This window comes from Streptopelia decaocto (assembly GCF_964273445.1).
Source record: "Streptopelia decaocto genome assembly, chromosome: 1".
Classification (NCBI taxonomy): domain Eukaryota; kingdom Metazoa; phylum Chordata; class Aves; order Columbiformes; family Columbidae; genus Streptopelia; species Streptopelia decaocto.
This window is the reverse complement of record NC_138663.1, coordinates 167,722,153-167,741,812: the sequence shown is the minus strand read 5'-3', so window position 1 is coordinate 167,741,812 and position 19,660 is coordinate 167,722,153. Positions and strand designations below refer to the sequence as shown.

At 35.9% G+C, this 19,660-nt stretch overlaps 1 protein-coding gene across 9 annotated transcripts in view; it reads right to left on the bottom strand.

The window, feature by feature from the left end:
• Positions 1–19,660, bottom strand: part of MYCBP2 (MYC binding protein 2) — a 200,107-nt gene that overhangs the window by 45,044 nt on the left and 135,403 nt on the right. For 2 of the 9 annotated variants that reach the window (XM_082062863.1, XM_082062864.1), the window contains exons 53-57: positions 15,692–15,766; positions 13,332–13,556; positions 12,273–12,405; positions 10,382–10,507; positions 6,870–7,031 (exon numbers count right to left, since the gene is read on the bottom strand). In XM_082062863.1, coding sequence (XP_081918989.1) covers positions 6,870–7,031; positions 10,382–10,507; positions 12,273–12,405; positions 13,332–13,556; positions 15,692–15,766 — 721 coding nt within the window. Of the gene's footprint in view, positions 1–6,869; positions 7,056–10,381; positions 10,508–12,272; positions 12,406–13,331; positions 13,557–15,691; positions 15,767–19,660 lie in introns of all 9 variants that reach the window. The other 7 variants (XM_082062865.1, XM_082062870.1, XM_082062862.1 and 4 more) reach the window with 6 other exon arrangements.

The window sequence follows — 19,660 nt, the reverse complement described above, 5'->3', positions numbered from 1 at the left end:
TAGACTAGCCAATGAGATTTATGGTTGATTATAAAAAACAGCAGTATCTAGTTTTAAGTTGACCTTTGGTTTGAAATGTGAACTTTTAATCCGTAAATTCAGAGATGAATTATTTAAAACTTCCTTCTAGATGACCAATTTTCACATTCTTTTGAGAAAATTAGTGAACTTGCCAACACAAACATCTAGATGTCTCACTAACCACTGGAAAGAATGAAGAAAAATTACATTACACCCATCAAAACTATCTGTTTTCAAATCTGAATGCACCTCAATAATATAATATTTTGAAAAACTTCACATATGTAACATGAACTACAGTTTCTCAATACTATTAAGAGACAAGAGACACAACTAGCAGTAAAAGAGTTTCTATGCAACAGTATAGATATGGAACCAAATCTGTATCAACCCTTAATTTTGCCTCAAAACCAAAAAACAAACAAACAAACAAAAACGAACCAAAAAACCCACAAACAAACAAACCCAAACTAAACCAAAGTGAAATTCTGATGTAAACCAAGATAATTTCAGGGTCTAATGACACCAAATCTGTTGGAGAGGAAGCTCCAAATTAACCTTGGAGGGTGGTAACAACAGGACACTTTAATTTCAAGTCTATCATTTTACTTTCCTATAATTTTTTTTTTTAAATTCTAATTCCAATTCTTATTCCTTCCCTTAGAAAAAAAAAAAAAAAGAAGTCAAATTCTTACCGCATTAATAATTTTGAAGAGAATTTGTATGTAGAAGATACACTGTTTTAGAGAGACCCTTTTGTACAAATGGAATAAGACAAGTATATCAAAAATAAGTTATTTCAGTTCCTGCACTGCTTAACATATTGTTTTGTCTGGTACTGCATTTACTAACTTGTACACATAAATATACTAAACCCCTATCTTATGTGACGGGCTACAGTTCTGTAGACTCTACAATGAGAAGGTGTTCATATGTTTAGAAGTAAGAATTTCATTCTTTAAAACAATAGAATATTTATTATTTTCTCAATCCAGTACTAGCATAGATTTAAGAACAGTATTATCTACTTTGACGCCTACAAATGATTTAGAGAGACCCAATACTAACTGTGTAGCTTCTGAGTAACAGGACGTCACTCCACCAATTTGTAAAGGTAAATGCAGAAACACACATTAGGAGCACAAAGTAGCAGCAGAAGCAATGCTAAAAATGTCAATTTGATACACTAGCAATCCACTCTACAAATACTTAAATGAAAATTTAACTAAATCCACTTTCATGAATGCACATTTACACTCATTCTATGTCTGAAAACACATTTCATATTATTGTAATCTAGTTTATGTTGAACAATGTGCTACTTCTCAATCATTTCAAGCAGACTGTAGGTCAAAGAGAACGAGTTTCCCATATAATCTCCTTGCTGCTTTCGCAAACAACATATGTCTATTCAGAATAACTGGTCAGCCACAAGGACCAGCTTTTTGGTCAGGATTCCTTCTTTTTGAATCATCCTTAAAGACTACAAAGACTTGAAATACAAGGTAGGCAAGGCCTGTCTCATGTCACATTTGAATGTGGCAGCATATCTTTAGTCACGCTCTTTTCTTCAACATGGAAATAGCTCCAGCTTGAGAAGCTACATGACATAAAGACATAAGGGGCAGTTCTCTTCCTATGGCAGGATGAAGTCTTGTAACAGTCAGGCCTGTTTCCTCTGAGGAAATGCTGGTAAACCAATCCAGGAGGCATGATGTACCACCAAGTGGTCCATGTGAGACTTTTTAACTGGTAAAATGCCTCTGTAGAATGGAAATAAGTTAAAGTTTCTTCTGAAATGCCATCGCTTTTCTGCGTGACGATGAACGAAAGCACTGACCTGCTCTTGCCCTTTTGCGTAGCAATGGATGCCTCTTCAAAAAGAATGCAATCCTCTTTCGCTTGCTGTTACTGATATGGAACCTACAACATGGCTGAATTTCCTCAAGCACTGCAATGTATCTTTTTTCATATCCTGAAAACGCCAAGTGTCATAGTGGAAGTCGGACAAGGCCTCTTTTTTTTTTTCCCAACGGCTAAAAGAATATACTGAAGTCAACAAATGTTTGAATATTAAATATTAAAAAGGGAGAAAAGTATTAGATACTGTTATAGTAGGGGAATGAGTGAGCGAATGAAAGAAAAAGCTGAAACGCAGTATCATTAGAAAAATAATAGCAATGTTCTTTACCCAAAGTTAGGGTTTGGAGCACTGCCACTTAAGTTTATTAATTGAAAGAAGCATCCCTGTGCTAGAAGAAAAAATAAAAATTATTTTATAACTCTATAGTTTCTAACTACATTTTTTGAAGATGCAATAAGCCAAATTTATTTCTAAAATAAAGCTTGACACAATTTGTGCTCTTCCTCTGAACTTCACCATACCAGTCCCCCAGGGATGGTTTTGGATTGACCTGGACAAATGTGTGCTTCATACATACCTTTGATTACAAAATCTGTAAAGCCTAGGGAATGCAACCATTTCACTTATTAGCTCAGTTGTTCAGGAATGCTGCTTCAGCAACACACAGCATCTGAAGAAAACAGTTAAACCAATACCCTCTAGCTGCTTCACATGATATGGATATAGATCAGCCTGCTTGGTTAAGAATATTCTCTCCCTTCATTTTCCTGAAACACTGCCAAGAAGAGTTACGTGCTCCGTATGCGTGCTGGTCTTTTGTCCTCCCTCTGCATTTTACGGAATGTGGATAGAAGCATGGCAGGCAAAGCCAGTGGTTCTAAATGCTCTGTAACTAGCACCTAGAAACGAGCAAAACCAAAAAGAAAGTGGTAAAGCAATACTGAAGGGATGTATCAAGGAACTCCTGACACAAATAGTAGGGGCTGATTGTACAGGGTGGGACCGTATGCTGGATTGCAGATTCACAATATGGATTGGGAAGAAAGTAGCCTGTGAACACACCGAACAGCAGCTCAGCACTGCAGCTTCTGCCTGGACTGACATGAGTCAGGAGCAAGAGCTGTGCAGTTGCTACATGAGCTGCTGGGGCTGCAGTGGAAGAGGGAAAATGTGACAAGAACGTGTTAAGAACCTGATGAAATTCAAGAAGGGCAAGTAGAGGGTCCTGCACTTTGGGAGGAACAACCCCAGCCACCAGTTCAGGTTAGGGGTGGACCTGCTGGAAAGCAGCAATGCAGAGAAGGACCTGGGAGTTCTGGTTAACAACAGGTTGACCATGAGTCAACAAAGTGCCCTTGTGGCCAAGAAGGCCAATGGGATCCTGGGGTGCATTAGGAAAACTGTGACCAGCAGTTCAAGGAAGGTTCTCCTTCCCTTCTACTCTGCCCTGGTGAGGCCACATCTGGAATACTGCGTCCAGTTCTGGGCTCCCCAGTTTAAGAAACACAAGGAATTACTGGAGACAGTCCAGTGGAGAGCTACAAAGATGATTAGGGATCTGGAGCATCTTTCTTATGAGGAGAGACTGAGAACGTTGGGTCTGTTCAGCCTGGAGATGAGAAGGCTGAGAGGGGATCTCATCAACATTTATAAATATTTGAAGGGTGGGTGTCAGGAGGACGGGTCCAGACTCCATTCAGTGGTGCCAAACAATAGGATGAGGGGCAACGGGCACAGTCTGAAGCACAGGAGGTTCCACCTGAATATGAGGAGAAAATTCTTTGAGGGTGCCAGGGCTCTGGAAGAAGCTGCCCAGAGAGGTTGTGGAGTCTCCTCTGGAGACATTCAAAACCTGCCTGGACACATTCCTGTGTGATCTGCTCTGGGTGACCCCGCTTTAGCAGGTGGGATGGACTAGATGGTCTCCAGAGGTCCCTTCCAACCTCAACCATTTTGTGATTCTATGACAGAAGAGGCTAATAAGGGGGGGGTCCCAAAACCTCTTCAGCTAATAAAGCCATTCTTCATTTGCAACGGCAATTTGGATGTGAGGAAACATGGCATAAAGGTCTAACATTGGTGACTGCAAGTTCTCATGTTTCCCTCCCCAAGTTTAGAGTCCAACAGCCAATTGTGAAATTTTGATAACTGATGCGGGACAGCATGGCAACGTCCTGTCTCCCTGACTTGTCATGTCTAAGGAGTTTTATGACCCAGCACAAACTGCAGTCCTGAGCAAATCAGTTACTGACAATCTTCAACTTCTCAGAAGCAAGCATAGTCAGGCTGGAGTAATTACTGACTATTTTGTTGAAAAAAAATCAAGGAAGCAACACAGACAAACTAGTGGTCTTTCTGGGAAGGAAAAAAAATAATTCTTATTAAGATTCCAAGTCAATATAGTTGTTCCTGAACTCCAGCTAGGTTATGCCATCTCTTCTAGCTTTTTTTGACTTTCAGCTGCGTAAAAGACTGACAAGGAATTAAAATACATGAGAAGAGCATCTTAATTTTGCCTGTCCCCATGAAAAAGCAAAAGAGTCTCTCAGCTTTTTCCCCTTGTGTCAGGTGTGAAAATTAGCAAAAGAACTAAGTAGGGACAGAACAATCAGCGCTTCAGAGAGTTCTAGCAAATAACACAAAACTTAGTGACACAGCTCCCCCTTCTTTTGTATAATATCCCTTCTGTAACAAATTCCTTGACAAAGCACACAGGACTCTATGAGTTTACCTATTTATGATGTGAAAAGAATAACAGAGACACTTCTCATTTTTTCAGGCATTATATCTGAGGAAGTGGTTGTCCAAAACTGTAGTATTTCCACAAAAATATAACCAGATGCTGGTTGAGATAAGCCCTTTCCCTCTTCCTTAAATGAATTTGGAAAGCAAACCAAAGCCAAGCACAGCACAGAAACCATTCCTCAGAAAGAAAAGCCAGCAACAAAAACTCTTCTAAAGAAAAGCTACAACCTGTCACTGGCACAGAGTATGTTTTATAATCAGATCAACAATTTTCTTCCCATTATAAAAACTTAAATTAAGGAAATAATTCTAGAAGGCATTCAGCATGATCTTAACTTTCCTCAGAATCACGCTTCCAATAAAACTTCTCCACAGCAAGACAGATATCCGAGGAAGAACAGAAAATGTAAGTGGTAGACTATTTAGGCAGGCTTTCAGCCTAAACTGGTATTTAGTATATATCCTCCATAGCCATGGAAATTAGGCTGGCACAACTTATTTCAACTATTAGACTATTATTAGTCCCTTTAATATAGCAGTTATTGACTGTAAACATTCATTTGAATTTTTACAACTTAAGGACAGAGAACATCATTTGAAACTAAAACCATAATTCTTTGAAAATATAATTCTTGAATTTTGATAGTGAAAAATGTTAATATTTTTCTCCTTTATGCATAATTGACATTATTTGCATAAAATCTTAAATGAGACAATAAGCTGTTTGGAAGAAAGTCCTTATGTCAAATCACAGTTAGTGCAACACTATACCAGTTCTGGTTTTGCCCTGTTGATAGGGGAAATAACCATAGTGGTTGTAATCTTCTACTATGCTAAGATCCCAAATCAGACACAAACTTGAACAATTTTTCCAGTTTTGTCATTATTTTATTTGGCAGAATACCAGTGCCCCCTCTATCCAACAAAAAAGGCTTCCTTTTGAAACAGGGATCCTTATTAAAACACAAACCATGGATGTAGCTTACTGATGCAGTTTACGTACATCTGTTGTACAGGTAAATCCATTGAGCAAGACCTTGATGGGCAGCCAATTAAAAATGTGGACAGCTGCTTTTTTTTCCATACAAGACAGATGTCAATGCTAAAGGACAATCATCTCAACTTTAAAATAAGACAAAAATGGTTATTTTTGTTGCAAAGTTGAATAAGACACTCTGAGTTTACTACTCTGAACAAGAGAAGAAAATCAAAAGCACTGGGAAAGAATATACAGTTGACAAATTCTAAATGATGGCGCTCTGATGTGACTGGCAATCAGCAGCTTTATCTGAGTATGTTTTGGAATATTCTGCTTTCATGTGTGGGTTTAAGTCCAGCATAAGTACAGAAGATCACTATCAGAATATTTCTGATAGCCTTTATAAAAGTGAATTAGAGATTTTAAACTAGTTCTCACATGAAGCACTTCACTGTCACTTCAATACGCTGAGTGGGACACGTCCAGGACTGCACATAGAGACTGAACTGACTGACAGGGTCCCACATGAAGGAACTGAGGCACTTCTGAAGGACAGTTTAAGGGAGACAGGAGAAGACGAGTATTCCTGTGACCTGTGCTATACCCGTTCTGTGTATTTACTGCAATATCTGCTATCCATCATGAACGTCAAGCTTTTATTTTTCATTAATCAAATGCTAAACAGTTTCCTGTCCTCCCATCAGTAACCAGGTTAACTGCTATTGACCTCTAGGTGCAAACTTTCATGTCCATGCCAATCTTATGAGCACCCAACAGGAGACACCAAAGCCTCCCTTATGAGCAGCTCCAAGTTGTTCCAACTTTCCAGCTACATCCCTGAAGTTAGAAGCGATGACAAAAGTAGGAATTTAGGAGGCAAGAAAATTTAATAACTATAAATTTACTGCAGTCTGTTTTCGATGTTAAAAAATTACCAACACAACATTTTGTACCATATAAAATATTTACCTTAATTTAAAAATGCAGAGTTGCATACAATATTGGAAACGCACTTTCATGACTTACCTACACTACAGAACACATACAGAAGCAAAATACTGTCAGTGTTGAAATTAAAAGTTGAACAAGCATATTTCTTTAGGAGCGTTACCTCACATGCTTCTGAATCATGAAAAACTTAATGAAACAAAACCAGAGAGGTGCACGGAGGGATGACTAGTAGCTGGTAAAGCAACTGAGAACGGCAATGTTGAAGCTGCAGAAATGGACTGATGAGGCAGGTAAGGCTGACAAACTTACTCTGAAGCTGTGGCTGAGGCTGCTGGAAGGAAAGGGGCTGTCCGAACACAAATGGACTGTGGACTAGGGAAGAGGGAGGTTTTGCAGCTTGATCAAAGATGGAAGGAGCTGGGAGGTTTGGCCGTGACTGAATGGAATTCAGTATGGCACTCAGTTGGTCACCTGTAGTGGGCAAAACAGTCAAAACTACAACCTGTTACTTGTCATTGTCCAGAAAGGCAGAGTAAAACGGTGCTCGATTCAAGTTTAAATGATGATAACAGAGAAAGCTCATAAATCTTATTTAGCCACAAACAACTCTGGTTGTGGCTAAAGGTAAAAATCTCACCCCATGCATGGCAATAATATTACTGAAAAGTACAAGCATGGTTTTTAAGGATCATGGATAATTTACTGCAATTATTTAAAACATTTCAAATAGAGATTTGTATTTGCCTTGCTAAAAAATGAAGAGCAGCCATAGAAAAAACACAGAAATCCCTAGCATTTACAATAATACAAACATGCAACAGAACATGCAGAAAAAGATTAGAAAAAATGATGAGAAGGGAGAGAGAACATGGAATTAGGCTTTGGCAAGTATATTTCTGTGCCAAGGCTTTGATAAATATTTGCTTGGTTTTGCAAATATCTTTAAAAGCATTCTGCCATGCTGTTTTTCAAGATCAGATTGAAGATAATTTTTTAAAAATAAGTACCACTTAGGAACTGGAACTGGTTTTCTGAAGAACTACATATGTTTGTCATGAGGCAAATAAAGGACTTCAAAAAATTAGCTTGTTACAAACAGTTTTAATTTCTGAATGCCCATTCGCAAAAAAAAACTATGTGAGCATTAGAAATACATGAAGCCTATACGGTAAAAAAGCAGAGTTTATCGCACCATGTTACAACTTGAAGTATAATTAATAATATGAACTGGGAGACACCAATAGTTCGAGAGCATTTCTGATTTGGACCATCACCAAGCAAATCCTAATAGCATCACTTTGTTCTGCAAATTTATATCATTTGGATAGCATTCTAAAAAACCTAGTAGAAAAATTAGCAGCTAATACAAACTTTACAACTCATTGATTTTACAACATTTTTGGGCGATGACCAAATGTCATTTCATGGAGAGAAAGACTGGTAGGTGTATCAAATCCTGTATTGCCTAAGAACTTCAAAATTAAACTTTGCACTTATTTTCTTGATATTCTGGTTTCAAAAATACCAGAAAATAGCTGAAATGCCTTTCTAAATAATCATCTGAAGCTATCAATAAATCAAGTTTATTCCACTGTTTTGAAAATAGTATACTTAAAAAAATATTGGAATCAGCAGTTGGGCAGCAATCATTCCTACCTGAATAACCCAGAAGTGATTAACATGTTTGACAAAGCACTATTATTCTTAAATACAAATGCCTATTTCCTAAAACGTGCCATTATTCTAAAGGGAAGAACACCTAAGAAGAGGCTGAAAGTCATTTGCCCACAATAATTAACTATGGAGATGGGTAGGACCATTCACATGAGGAATAATAAAGACTTGCCTGCAATGTAAAAGGGCTGGAATAGGGAAGTCATAGCTAAATCAAACTGAATGATTGTGGGAGCTATGTCTTCTGCCTCAGAGGTTATACTGTAAACACAGACTTTTTAAATGAGGATCTTTACATTTGACCAGGAGTGTGAAATTCTCATAGATGGTGACTGAATTTTCATGGAAACTAGTACATCCCTACAGAAGTTCTTTCACCAAACAAGCACCTCCAAAAGATCTGCCTCATTCAGAAACTCTCCTAACAGATCATGCTTGTGCCTTCAGTTTTTTATTTTCCACAAAATTCAAAGCTTTTTAGGCCTCAGAATGCAAAAAGACTGTATATAAAATAATTATATAGCTGAATAATTCTATTTCTGGGAAAGTAATTATGATTATTTTTTCAATATAGTTGCCAACAACTTTTCACTCTTGGGCAATTCAGAAGGAATTACAGGACATGGAATGAACAGTCATCTTGCTGAGTTGCTCACTCACACTAAACATCAGAGCTTGAGGGTATGTCAAAAGAATAATGCATATAAAATGATATGGAATTAAATGTCAGGAGTAGCTTCCAAATTTTCTGTAACTGTTGTATCCCAAATAAACACCTTAGAAACTGTTTAAGATAGGATATAGTAAAAAGAAGCACAGTGTCTTTAGAAACTAGGGTGCCTGTTAATGTAGCATATTAATCTCCAAGTATCTTTGGACAACATAGGAAAAAAAGATATTTTCCTAATATGCTTCTGCAGAAAAATATGAGATAATACTACTGTTGCACTATTACACAGTTGACAATGAGAGCCAAGCTGTCATGCTGCCTCACATGCTGAATGTCTCAAACACTTCTACTTTTGTGATGCAGCTATTACTTCGAAATGAGTATGGCTGAACTGGGAAAAGCAGTTCTGTATAAAACCCTATAAAACAAAAGGAAAAAAAAGAAAAGGAAAACACTTGGACTTTTCCAGCCTTTGTTAAAAAAAAAGGGTTTCCTATAACAATGTGTGGACAAGTATTAACTGCTTCTTTACTCATTAAAACACCATGAAATGCTATAAAACTATTTCACGTTATGAAAATAACAGACTGGAACGTTTAGGAATAATTCTTCCCTCATCTCTTCCCCTTTAAAACAAGTCTTACATCAAGTTATTTTATTTAGGAGACCACTGAGAATATATGCTGGTGTTAAAAACACATAACACACCTTACGCCCATGTTCATAGTGACATGGACAGAGCACAGCGATGCAAGCGCAGAACAACTAAACTCTGTGTTTCAAAGAATATTTCGCAAAAATATCTGCCTCAGCAAAAGTCACTTGGATATTATTCAGTCTTCCAGATCTAATTAATGAATGAACAGAAGGCACGCAGTTTGAGTTAATTGTGATGGCTTATATCTATTTATATCTTGCCAACAAAATAAACCACGGTTAAAAGAAACAAATATTTTATTGTCAGTAAAATTATCAGGGTTTTATTTATTTCCATACATTTGTAACTGGCATATATGTGATCCAACTGTAACTTCAGTTTTACAACTTAAATCTCAAATGGCATCCTTTTACCTTGGCACTTAATGTCAAGACAGGTGAGAAGTGTTTACAAATGTTTCTGATCATTTTAAAACCCATACTTTCTAAATCAAATAATTTCATACCCTGTTTTACAAGTATCTGTTTTTCATTTCTGCATTACAGTTTTTTGCCTACCACTATAGAATGCCTCAACTATAATTAAAAAATCTTTGATAATCCTTTTTATATGGAGTACTTAGACTGAAAGTGAAGCAGAGAAAAAAGCAGTTACAAAATTTACTACACATTTTGTAAAACACCTTGCAATTTATTGCACTACTGCTTACGCTTTTTGAAGAACATCAGAGAGTGCCTAAAAGAGTAGGAAATGGATAACAAAAGCATAAGCAAAGTTAAGAAAAATATCATTATTTGAAACGTGAGTGTAAAAACATACCTTTGTTATTTCCAAGGCCGTAATCAAACCCTTGTCCATTACTACAGCTTGTCCCCTTACTGAAAGCTTGTATTGAAAAAGGACTTGGGGGAGGAGTCTGAACATTTTGATCTAGAAGGACTTGCTCTGTAAAAAAACACATCACTTCAGAATTAGACCTTCTTAGCAACTTATTTACATCGGAAAGATGAGTCGCAAGACAAAGGAGCAATTTTTTTTTTCCACAGATAGCACTCTGCCACTCAGTTCTCTCCAGAAAGAGAAGCATATCTCTCTTCTTTAGAGCTCTAAAAGTAAAAAGACAGAAGGAAGACTTAATAGCACACTAACTGTTTTATGTTTGACTGAGTTGCTGCCAGCTTTGCCAGCATCTGCCACTTAGGAACAGACCTGACACTTTGTTTTTCAGTAATATCACAGCATTCACTGTTTATTCTTTGGACAGCAATTGTTAAAACTTTTAGATGTTTTTTTAAATGTTAAACTTTTACATAACACACTCAAATAATAATAAGAAATATAATAAAAATGATCATCAGGGAGAAGGTTGGAAATGGAAACTCTGTTTAAAAAAATAAAAGATCTATAATTTTCTCAATTTGAAGTAACTCTAGATCTTGCTGTAGTGTTTCAGCTAAAGTATCTGCATACCTGCCTACAGACTTGGGCATTCAGTCTGACTTGTCTCTGACAGAAAACCTACTTGTTTCTGAGACTTTCATTATCATTTTATTAAAAAATGAAAATACAAAAGCATTCTGAAAGACTGTATTATTTATGGATAAAAATGTAGACAGATGCAGATCTAGCTGGAGCTCCTCCAAACCCTAATTATTTCCCTCTAGCAAAAGCATTGAAACTGATGACAAAGAGTACGCCTAATTCATTTCATGGCAAATAAAAGTAATTAGTTTAAATAATTTTTAGATGCGGCTAAGTGCATTAGTTTTACTTGGTGCTGAGATGGACTAGGGACATAGAATACCTTGAAATATCTCAGTAATTGCACTGATAACTACTTTAACGGCTTTAGCTAGATGCACAAGAGACCTCTATCTTCACTCTACATATAAAATTACAGACTTTTTCTAGAAAATAATAAAACCAGGCACGTTGAGGCACAGGAGAGCTCCTTCAGGTGAGCTGGGACTATCTGTTAAGGAAATAACAGTTTCAGAATACCTCAAGGTACGCATATGAAGCATGCAAGGTAAAATAAAGATATTTTAGATCAGCCTGTTTGGATGGAGATCAACAGACAGGATGACTGACAGTGGGGTGGAAGCAATAAAAAACTTTGTGTTCTCACATTTTGCTTATGTTTTCTTCTATTATTTCTAGGTCTTACCCAATCTGAACATGAATTATCAGGACAGAAATTCTGCATTTCAAGAGAATGCAATCATAGTTTGCTAACTAGAGTAATTAGCTAATTTGATGTTAATTTTAAATACAGTGTTAAAAACCATGTTAACAGGCTTTTATCAGGACGCTCTGTGACAAAACTAACAACCTTAACAAAATCAAAAGGGACATAAATAACTCATTCTGCTTGGCTTTTCAGAGAGACAAAATAGACCAAAGAAAGCTAACAAAAATGCATGAATACTTATGCAAAAATGAACTCCACAGGTAAAAGAAGACCAGTTAAAATTATCAAACTGATAGAGAAGAAAACATGTGGAAATATTTTAACTGTTCTTTTAAAAAACTTTTAAAGAATGTTTATGAACAACTTCGAAGTCCAACTGCGTAAAGTAACTCAAACGAAAAAGTGTAAATTAATGTTATACCCGTTTAAAACTTAGTTCCTTCTTTATTTATTTGTCATATTTAGATTGCTTATTTTTTTCTAAGTTAATTTAAAAACCAAAACAAAACAACCACTTGCCATCTTCGTGTCGCAGGTACTGGTTTCCACCTCTGTCTCTAGCTAATGACCACGCCTCGCCTTCATCACTTTCACAGAACTCTACCATGCTGTTCTTATCCATCTGCACCCATGTACCTTCTGAATTAGTCACCTGATGCACACACATAAGAAAGCACAATATATTGACTTTTCAGATTATTCAGTAGCTTGCTTCGGCAACTCATTATAGCATCTGAAAAACACACTCATTTTAAAACACACTCATTTCAATCTTTATATTGCAAAGCAAATGTTAAAAAAAAGTTTCTTAAATTAAGGCCACAGGCTGAGGCAGATTGAAGGACCAAATCTATTTATGGCACACTCATGGTTAGAAGTATTTCCAAAATATTGGACCTGTTTAAGTTCAGAAGAAGCAAAACACCAACACCACAACTTTAGAACATCCAAAGAAGCCTAAATAAAAACCAGAAGGAGGTATTCACTGAAATACGCCTTTCTATTGTTGGCTGCAACAGTAGAATTATAGTACCAAGTTCTATATGAAAAGTTTGTACAAGTACTAATTTTGCTCCTGACAATATATTTAGGAAATAGCATGACACACTTCATCCTTAAGCCCTTCTTAACCATAAAATACCACAGCTGGACAACTGGGAACAGTAACAACAGTTCAGCAACTGAACAAATGAATACACTCAATACAGAGAAAGAGAATAATTTGTTAATTCGTTGGGTCCTAGAAAAACATTTTTTCAATGAAACCAAGTTCTTTCAAATAATATGACAAAAAAAGTAAAACAAGAAACATCATTTAAGGAACACTGTAACAGAAATATATAAGCAAGCATAGGTAACTGCAGTACAATTTTAACATTATTCCAATCAATGCACACATCTAAAAGGCAAAAGACACAATTGCATTAGTATTTATAATATAAACCAAGTTCAAAGGTTAGTGTTTATCCTGAGGGTTGGAAAAGCAAACCTGTACAGGGGCAGATTCTTTTGTTGAGTTTACTACTGTTATATACCGGTATCTATGAAGACATGAACCAAAGCTACAAGGATCCATACCTCGCCCACTGCCTTGACTTTGTTTCCCAGAACTAACATTCCAATTGGGATACCTCTAAGGTTTGGGCAGCTTCTGATGTTGTGACCTGATGGGCCAGTCTTCACTACCTTGTACACTCCAGGTCCACCTCGAAGGAACGGGGCATCGTGTTCTTGCATCACTGCTTCCTGTGGGCAGTGTGAATTTAGGTCTTTGAAAAAATCATCAGTATTAGACCTAGATTCCTGAGAAATTCAAGAAAAAGGCAAAACAGAACAGAATAAAACCTATTAATAATACCTTTGAACTCTTTAGAGAAGAAATACTTATTTCAAGGCTATAATAGCTACATTTTAGAGCTAAAAGAGATACTAGTTACATTGGTAATTTTAGCGTGCAAAGAATAAACAACTAACTACTAGTAAATTGCACCATAACAGTCTTGAAACAAAAGTAGTATAAACAGACACCATTTATGTAAAAGTAATATCTCATATCTACAACTAGAGACGTATTATTTACTCTAACCACTGTCACTAAACTTTGTTTCATACTGACATTTTTATCAGGATAAACACTCATTCCTCCTGCGGAATTTGTGAAAAAGCCTGGGGCTATGTAAAAGGGAATTTGAATATTATCTCTTTCCAAATGATGTATTTCTTTTTTCATTTCACATTTAGAATGTGTTGTTAGTTTAGAGGTAAAATTATGACAAAGAGTAACAGCAACACCATAGATTCTTAAATGCACATATAAATATTAGTGCATATTTATTACTTCCATTATGACAATACGAACGGCCTGCAAATTTATTTCACCTGGTTGCAGTTACAGATGAAATATATACCCAAATCTGAAATGAGAAAACACTTTTTGAGTTTCCTACCAAGAAAAATTGGTAGTTAGTAAAAGAGAAATATTAGTATAGAATTTTCAGCCAGCCATAACTTAGGCTATTGTACAGAAAATACGAGGGCAAGAAGTAACGCAGTGCACATTTATATCAGAAAAAAGCAAGTGAGAAGGAGGAGTGAGCTTTATTAGGCTTATAATGCAAGTCACAGGTGCTTTTAAAAGAAGACCTGAAAGTTAAGAACTAAGTAATATCCCGTGGGATGAAGCCAGTGGTTCACCTGGCCCAATATATTTTCTTCAGCAAAATGGCAGCAGGAGATGCCATTTAGAAGTAACATACAAGTCTTTATTAGTGGTCTGTCCCTCATATACAAACAGCATTTAAAATCTTTTTATTATGGATGTTAAAGAGTGTATCCTATTTTCTTTAATTTATGAATCTGATTTATATACATTTGTTTAACTTCTTCTGAATATCTGATGCTTTCTGCCTCCACCATCTCCTGTAACAACACCTTCAAAGAGTTCACTTCCTGCTGTGTAAAAGAATATCTTCTTTTATCAGTTTTAAACCAAACTTCTACTACTGTGTTATTGTTATTTCCCTTTTAATTAACGCAATTTCCTCTGGTTTCTTGAATGATCATATTTTCAGCTTTTTCTTATTGAAATCTGTGCACTATGTCCAGAATAATACAGCAGTCTTTTCGAGAAGCCTTTATACAAAAATGAATTTGTTCTGCAAACAGGTACCTTCCACGGCAAGTTAACAGAAGCTGAGCTAAACTGGTTCAAGGGAAAAAGAAATCTGTATGATTTAAAGACAGTTTAAACACTATCTAGGTCTTCATATTACAATAAAGAAGTTTGCTATTCTGGGGAAAAAGATTCACTGAAAAAGTTTTTAAATTTCTAGGACAATATATAAACCACTGTCATCTTCATCACAAAGTTCATAAAAAAATAATTCCATCGCAAAATCAGTACAGGGCTGCAAAGAGATTTAGACAGGTACTTCCGCAGATAATTTAAACTGCTTGACTGTACATAACCTGTTCCTATACTTTTATATTTTTTTAAAAAAAAGATTAATAGGCTGAGTATTAATTAAATATTTTGGCTTTACCCACACAACTATCATCTTATTAGATGTTGCAACTTACTGTGTACCCTCTAGTAACAAAAAAAATTTATGAGTACATTCTTCATCAAAAAGAGAATGAAAGCCTTTATTATGTCACTAGGCCATATCTCTGAAATTCTAATTTGGTTTGTTAAAAAGAAGAGTGCTATGTATGATTTAATGAAAATGTAATTATCTGGTCTGTTTGTTGTTTTTTTGTTTTTTTTTTTTTTTTCCGCTCTTCCTAAAGAAAGAGACACAGATACAGCATTGTATGCAAATCTGTAAAAATAATTGAAAGTAAAACAGATGCCAAAGAATACTTAATGTGAAATTGAGTCATAAGGTACAATCTGAAAACATGAGATACAGTGTGACTGTTCCTGTCATTTAACTCACCTTAGGGGGTAAAGCTTTGGAAGTCCATGAAAAAAAGTCCAAATCCCTTACTCCTTGGCTAGCATTAAAGACATTCTGAGCAACAAAGTTTAAAAAAAAAAAAAAAAAAGACATATCAACAAGGAAATGGGAACAAAGAAATATCGGAGGAAGAAACTCGAGGTACTATAATGCAAACTTTCTCCACAAGTAAATTGACTGGTAGAATGTTTTACAAAATGGGAAAGTTTTGTTTTCCTGACCAAGTCACCTGAGTGCATTGCTCACCATGGCAAATCATCCATTAAACAAAAACAGTTTAGTATGTCAAAAGCTCAAAATGGATGTAGTGTGTCATGCCATTTACTGAAATTTAGAGCCAGACATTTCTTATAAAGCTTGAGGCTTCCTGCAGAGAAAAATCCCACATTTCTGTTACAATGAAACAGTAGTTGGTCCCACCACAAACCACAGTTCTATAGCAAGGGAGTCTGCTGTTCTGAAAGATAATTTCAGTTATTGCAGGAAAACTGCACATGGACTTTTAGTCACCAAGTCAGAACTGAAAAGACAGAGAAGGGCTAAGCTCGCTATTGTTGAAAGCAATTCACTTGCACAGAATGATTTCACCAGTTTGCACAGCAAAATCGCACCCTTTGCCAGAGCCAAAAATTTCAAAGTGCTGTAAGGAGAAGGAGTGCTAAGATTTCATCAGTTTTATAAAATAGACCATGCATTTCTTGTTTATTATGAATCATCATCAACCAAATAGAGCTGCCAGAGAGAGTTCACTAATTTTATAAGCAATTGCCTGTACTCCAGAAATCAGTGCTGCTGTTCTGTGTATGTTTCCCTCCCACAAAGCAGCTAGCATAACATTTTTTTAAACACTGCAAAACATGAAAAAAATGCCATCTTTTCTCCATTAACTGGTTTCTACTAATCTTAAAGATTTTTTTTACTGTTCCTGTCAAATAAAGAATTAATAGTACATAGATAGTAGCATCAGTATTTATGACAGAATCCCTTCAGCAAAGCCACCATTTTATCTATATGAACAGAAGTATCAAAATCTTATTTCCTATCCCCATCCTGATAGGGGAACAAAATGAAGCCCCTGGACAGCAGTCATATTAAAATTTATCAGTAGTTAAAGAAAAGAGAATTAATCTCTTTAAGCAGAAACAAGCATATAATATCCTTGGCATGACTCCTCTGTATTCCTTGAAAAAACATTTACGTGTTAAAAGTAAGTATACCCATGCTTTATCTCATGATAGAAGCAAATCATCTAGATACACACAGTTCGCAAAACTTTGGCTTACATCAAGCTTCAGCAATACAAACAATTTGCAATTTTGACAAAAACCAGATAAATTGACAAACATAATTTCTTTAGAATTTAGTACCTCTACCCAAAATTAAAAGAGGTACCAATGAACTAGTGATATATGTTTTGGGGCCCTGAGGAAGGTGAGGAGGGTGTTAGATAGGCAGACTGGCAGAGTAAAGGCTTTACAATTCAACATAAAACTATGACAACTATAAAAAGCCTACATTTGCTTAATAAGAGTGTACTTCATTGGCATCCAGTGTAGTTAAACAGACTAATTATATGACTTTGCAGCATATCTCATATTTTGTGATGGATATCTATTGCACAGAGAAACATGGACTATCCATATCTAAAGTATTTAAGTATATCTCAGTATATTTTATAAAGCTGTATGTATAAAACATGCAAGAGAAACCAACAGCAGTGAAGTGGGACCATACTGGCTTAGCAACACCGAGAAGACCAAATTAGAAGCTCTCCTTTGCTCTGGGAGCTTCGGAGTTTCCTGGCTGTTAGCACACTATATGTCAGTTTAGATGAATAGATTAGATGTGTAGCACTGCCCTAAGAACCTCATCTACACATCTTTTAAACACCTCCAGGGATGGTGACCCCACCACTGCCCTGGGCAGCCCGTTCAATGTCTGACAACCCTTTCCGTGAAGAATTTTTTCCTAATATCCAATCTAAACCTCTCCTGGTGCAACTTGAGGCCACTTCCTCTCGTCCTATCACTTGTTACTTGGGAGAAGAGACCAACACCCTCCATGCTACAACCTCCTTTCAGGTGGTTGTAGACAGTGATAAGGTCTCCCCTCAGCCTCCTTTTCTCCAGGCTAAACAGCCCCGGTTCCCTCAGCTGCTCCTCATGTCACAAGACAGAAAGAAAAGTAACAACCAGGAAGGAAGCAGCTTATCCAAAATCATAACCTATTAAGACTTATACTCTTCTCCAAAATCACCATCTATTAAATTGATAGTCCCATGATCATACTACCTACAATGGATCAGAAGCTCAATTTCAGATCAATGGCTACATAGCAGCTCCTCATGAAAGGATTTGACTATACAGCTTTTCTTAGGAAGATAAATGACCACAGCTCAAACAAATAGTTTTGTAACTACAATGGATCTCTGCTTTCCTATGATCATTTCTCTTCAAATATAATAGCTTTGATCAAGATATACAGAAACAGTATATTTAGGAGATCTAAGATACTAAATATTTGTTTGTCTTAAAATATATCGTAATGTCTACAGAGAAACATAAAATGGAAATACGGTATATATGCAAGGAGGGCAAGAGGCTGAAATTAACACTGCTGAAATATTCTGATTTTTCTTTGTTCACTGTTCTATTACTACAGTGATAAAATAGAAAATTCAAGCTCTCTTTAAAAAAATTATCCCCAAAGTATATTTTACAAAATGTACTGAGAGATTTTATTGACTTCAAGGATGATTAGAAAAAGCTTGTATGTTTAAATGTGACATGGTAATGTTATCAGAGTTGCCAAGTCTGCACACTCATGAGTTGAATAAAAATTGATTCAAATAAAAGTAATGTGACATTCATTTGAACAGGGAATATACAATGACTCATTCAGCCATTTGGTTTCTCATTTGTGTTTTCAGTCACATAAGAGACTTTTTCCAGTCTGCTCCCTTCTTCTGAAATCAGCGCTGGTAGAATAGCTTTGGATTCTAAAAATCTTGCATATAAACAGATTATTTTACTATATTCTGCTCATTGTGTCATTCAGTTATCCAAATCAATACAAAAGGATGAGCAGATGTGGAGTATTTTCACGATTTAATCTACAGAACCTTTGGCATTTATTACTTAATGGAACATCTTTTGCCTCGTGAGTCATTCACCTCTAGAGGACTGCAGTGATCAGATCTCACAACTTACAAATACAGTTCTTGGACAATTCAGATAAAAGACGTATTTGTGCATATTCTCAACTTAGTTATCACCTTAAAAGAGATTTTATTTCAAAACTTTCTATGAAGAAAGCAGTATCACTTTATGCCATCAGGCTTTAGCAGGAAAAAAAATTAAGACGAGCTACAAAATTCAGGAGCTTACAACAGAGTTTATCAAATTTAATCAAGTTGTGTAATGTGTAACACTAAAATAGCATGCAGTAAAGACCAAGGCATTCAAAAGTAAGCCACTGAACCTCAACTTTTGTGGCCTTTAAGAAAGAAAACGTTAGTGAACTTTTTTTTTTCTTTTCTCCTTTTATTATTATTATGAATCTAACCAAATTTTAATGCTTAAATAAGGCCATAATGAAATTAAGTATTTTCAGGACGTGCTAAGTCCTTTCAAAAATTTGAAAATACAAGAGACACAAAGAATCGTTCAACTTGAAACTTGCTCAAAACCCTTATTATACAGAGCTATATGGTTATAACAGTTGCTTTCGTAAGACTTTTGCTATGTTGGCTGCTTACTAATTTGAAGCTAAGAAAGCATGTGACTTTTACCTTGTGTCATTAAAGACATAATGTAACTGGTTAGTTAAAAGAAAACTAGGCATATCTACCAGCTCCAAATAGTCTAAATGTGATCAAAACTAATTCACAGCAATGTTTATGAAAATAAAAAGATAATATTTTATCTGAACTTCACAGAGGCAGAGAGA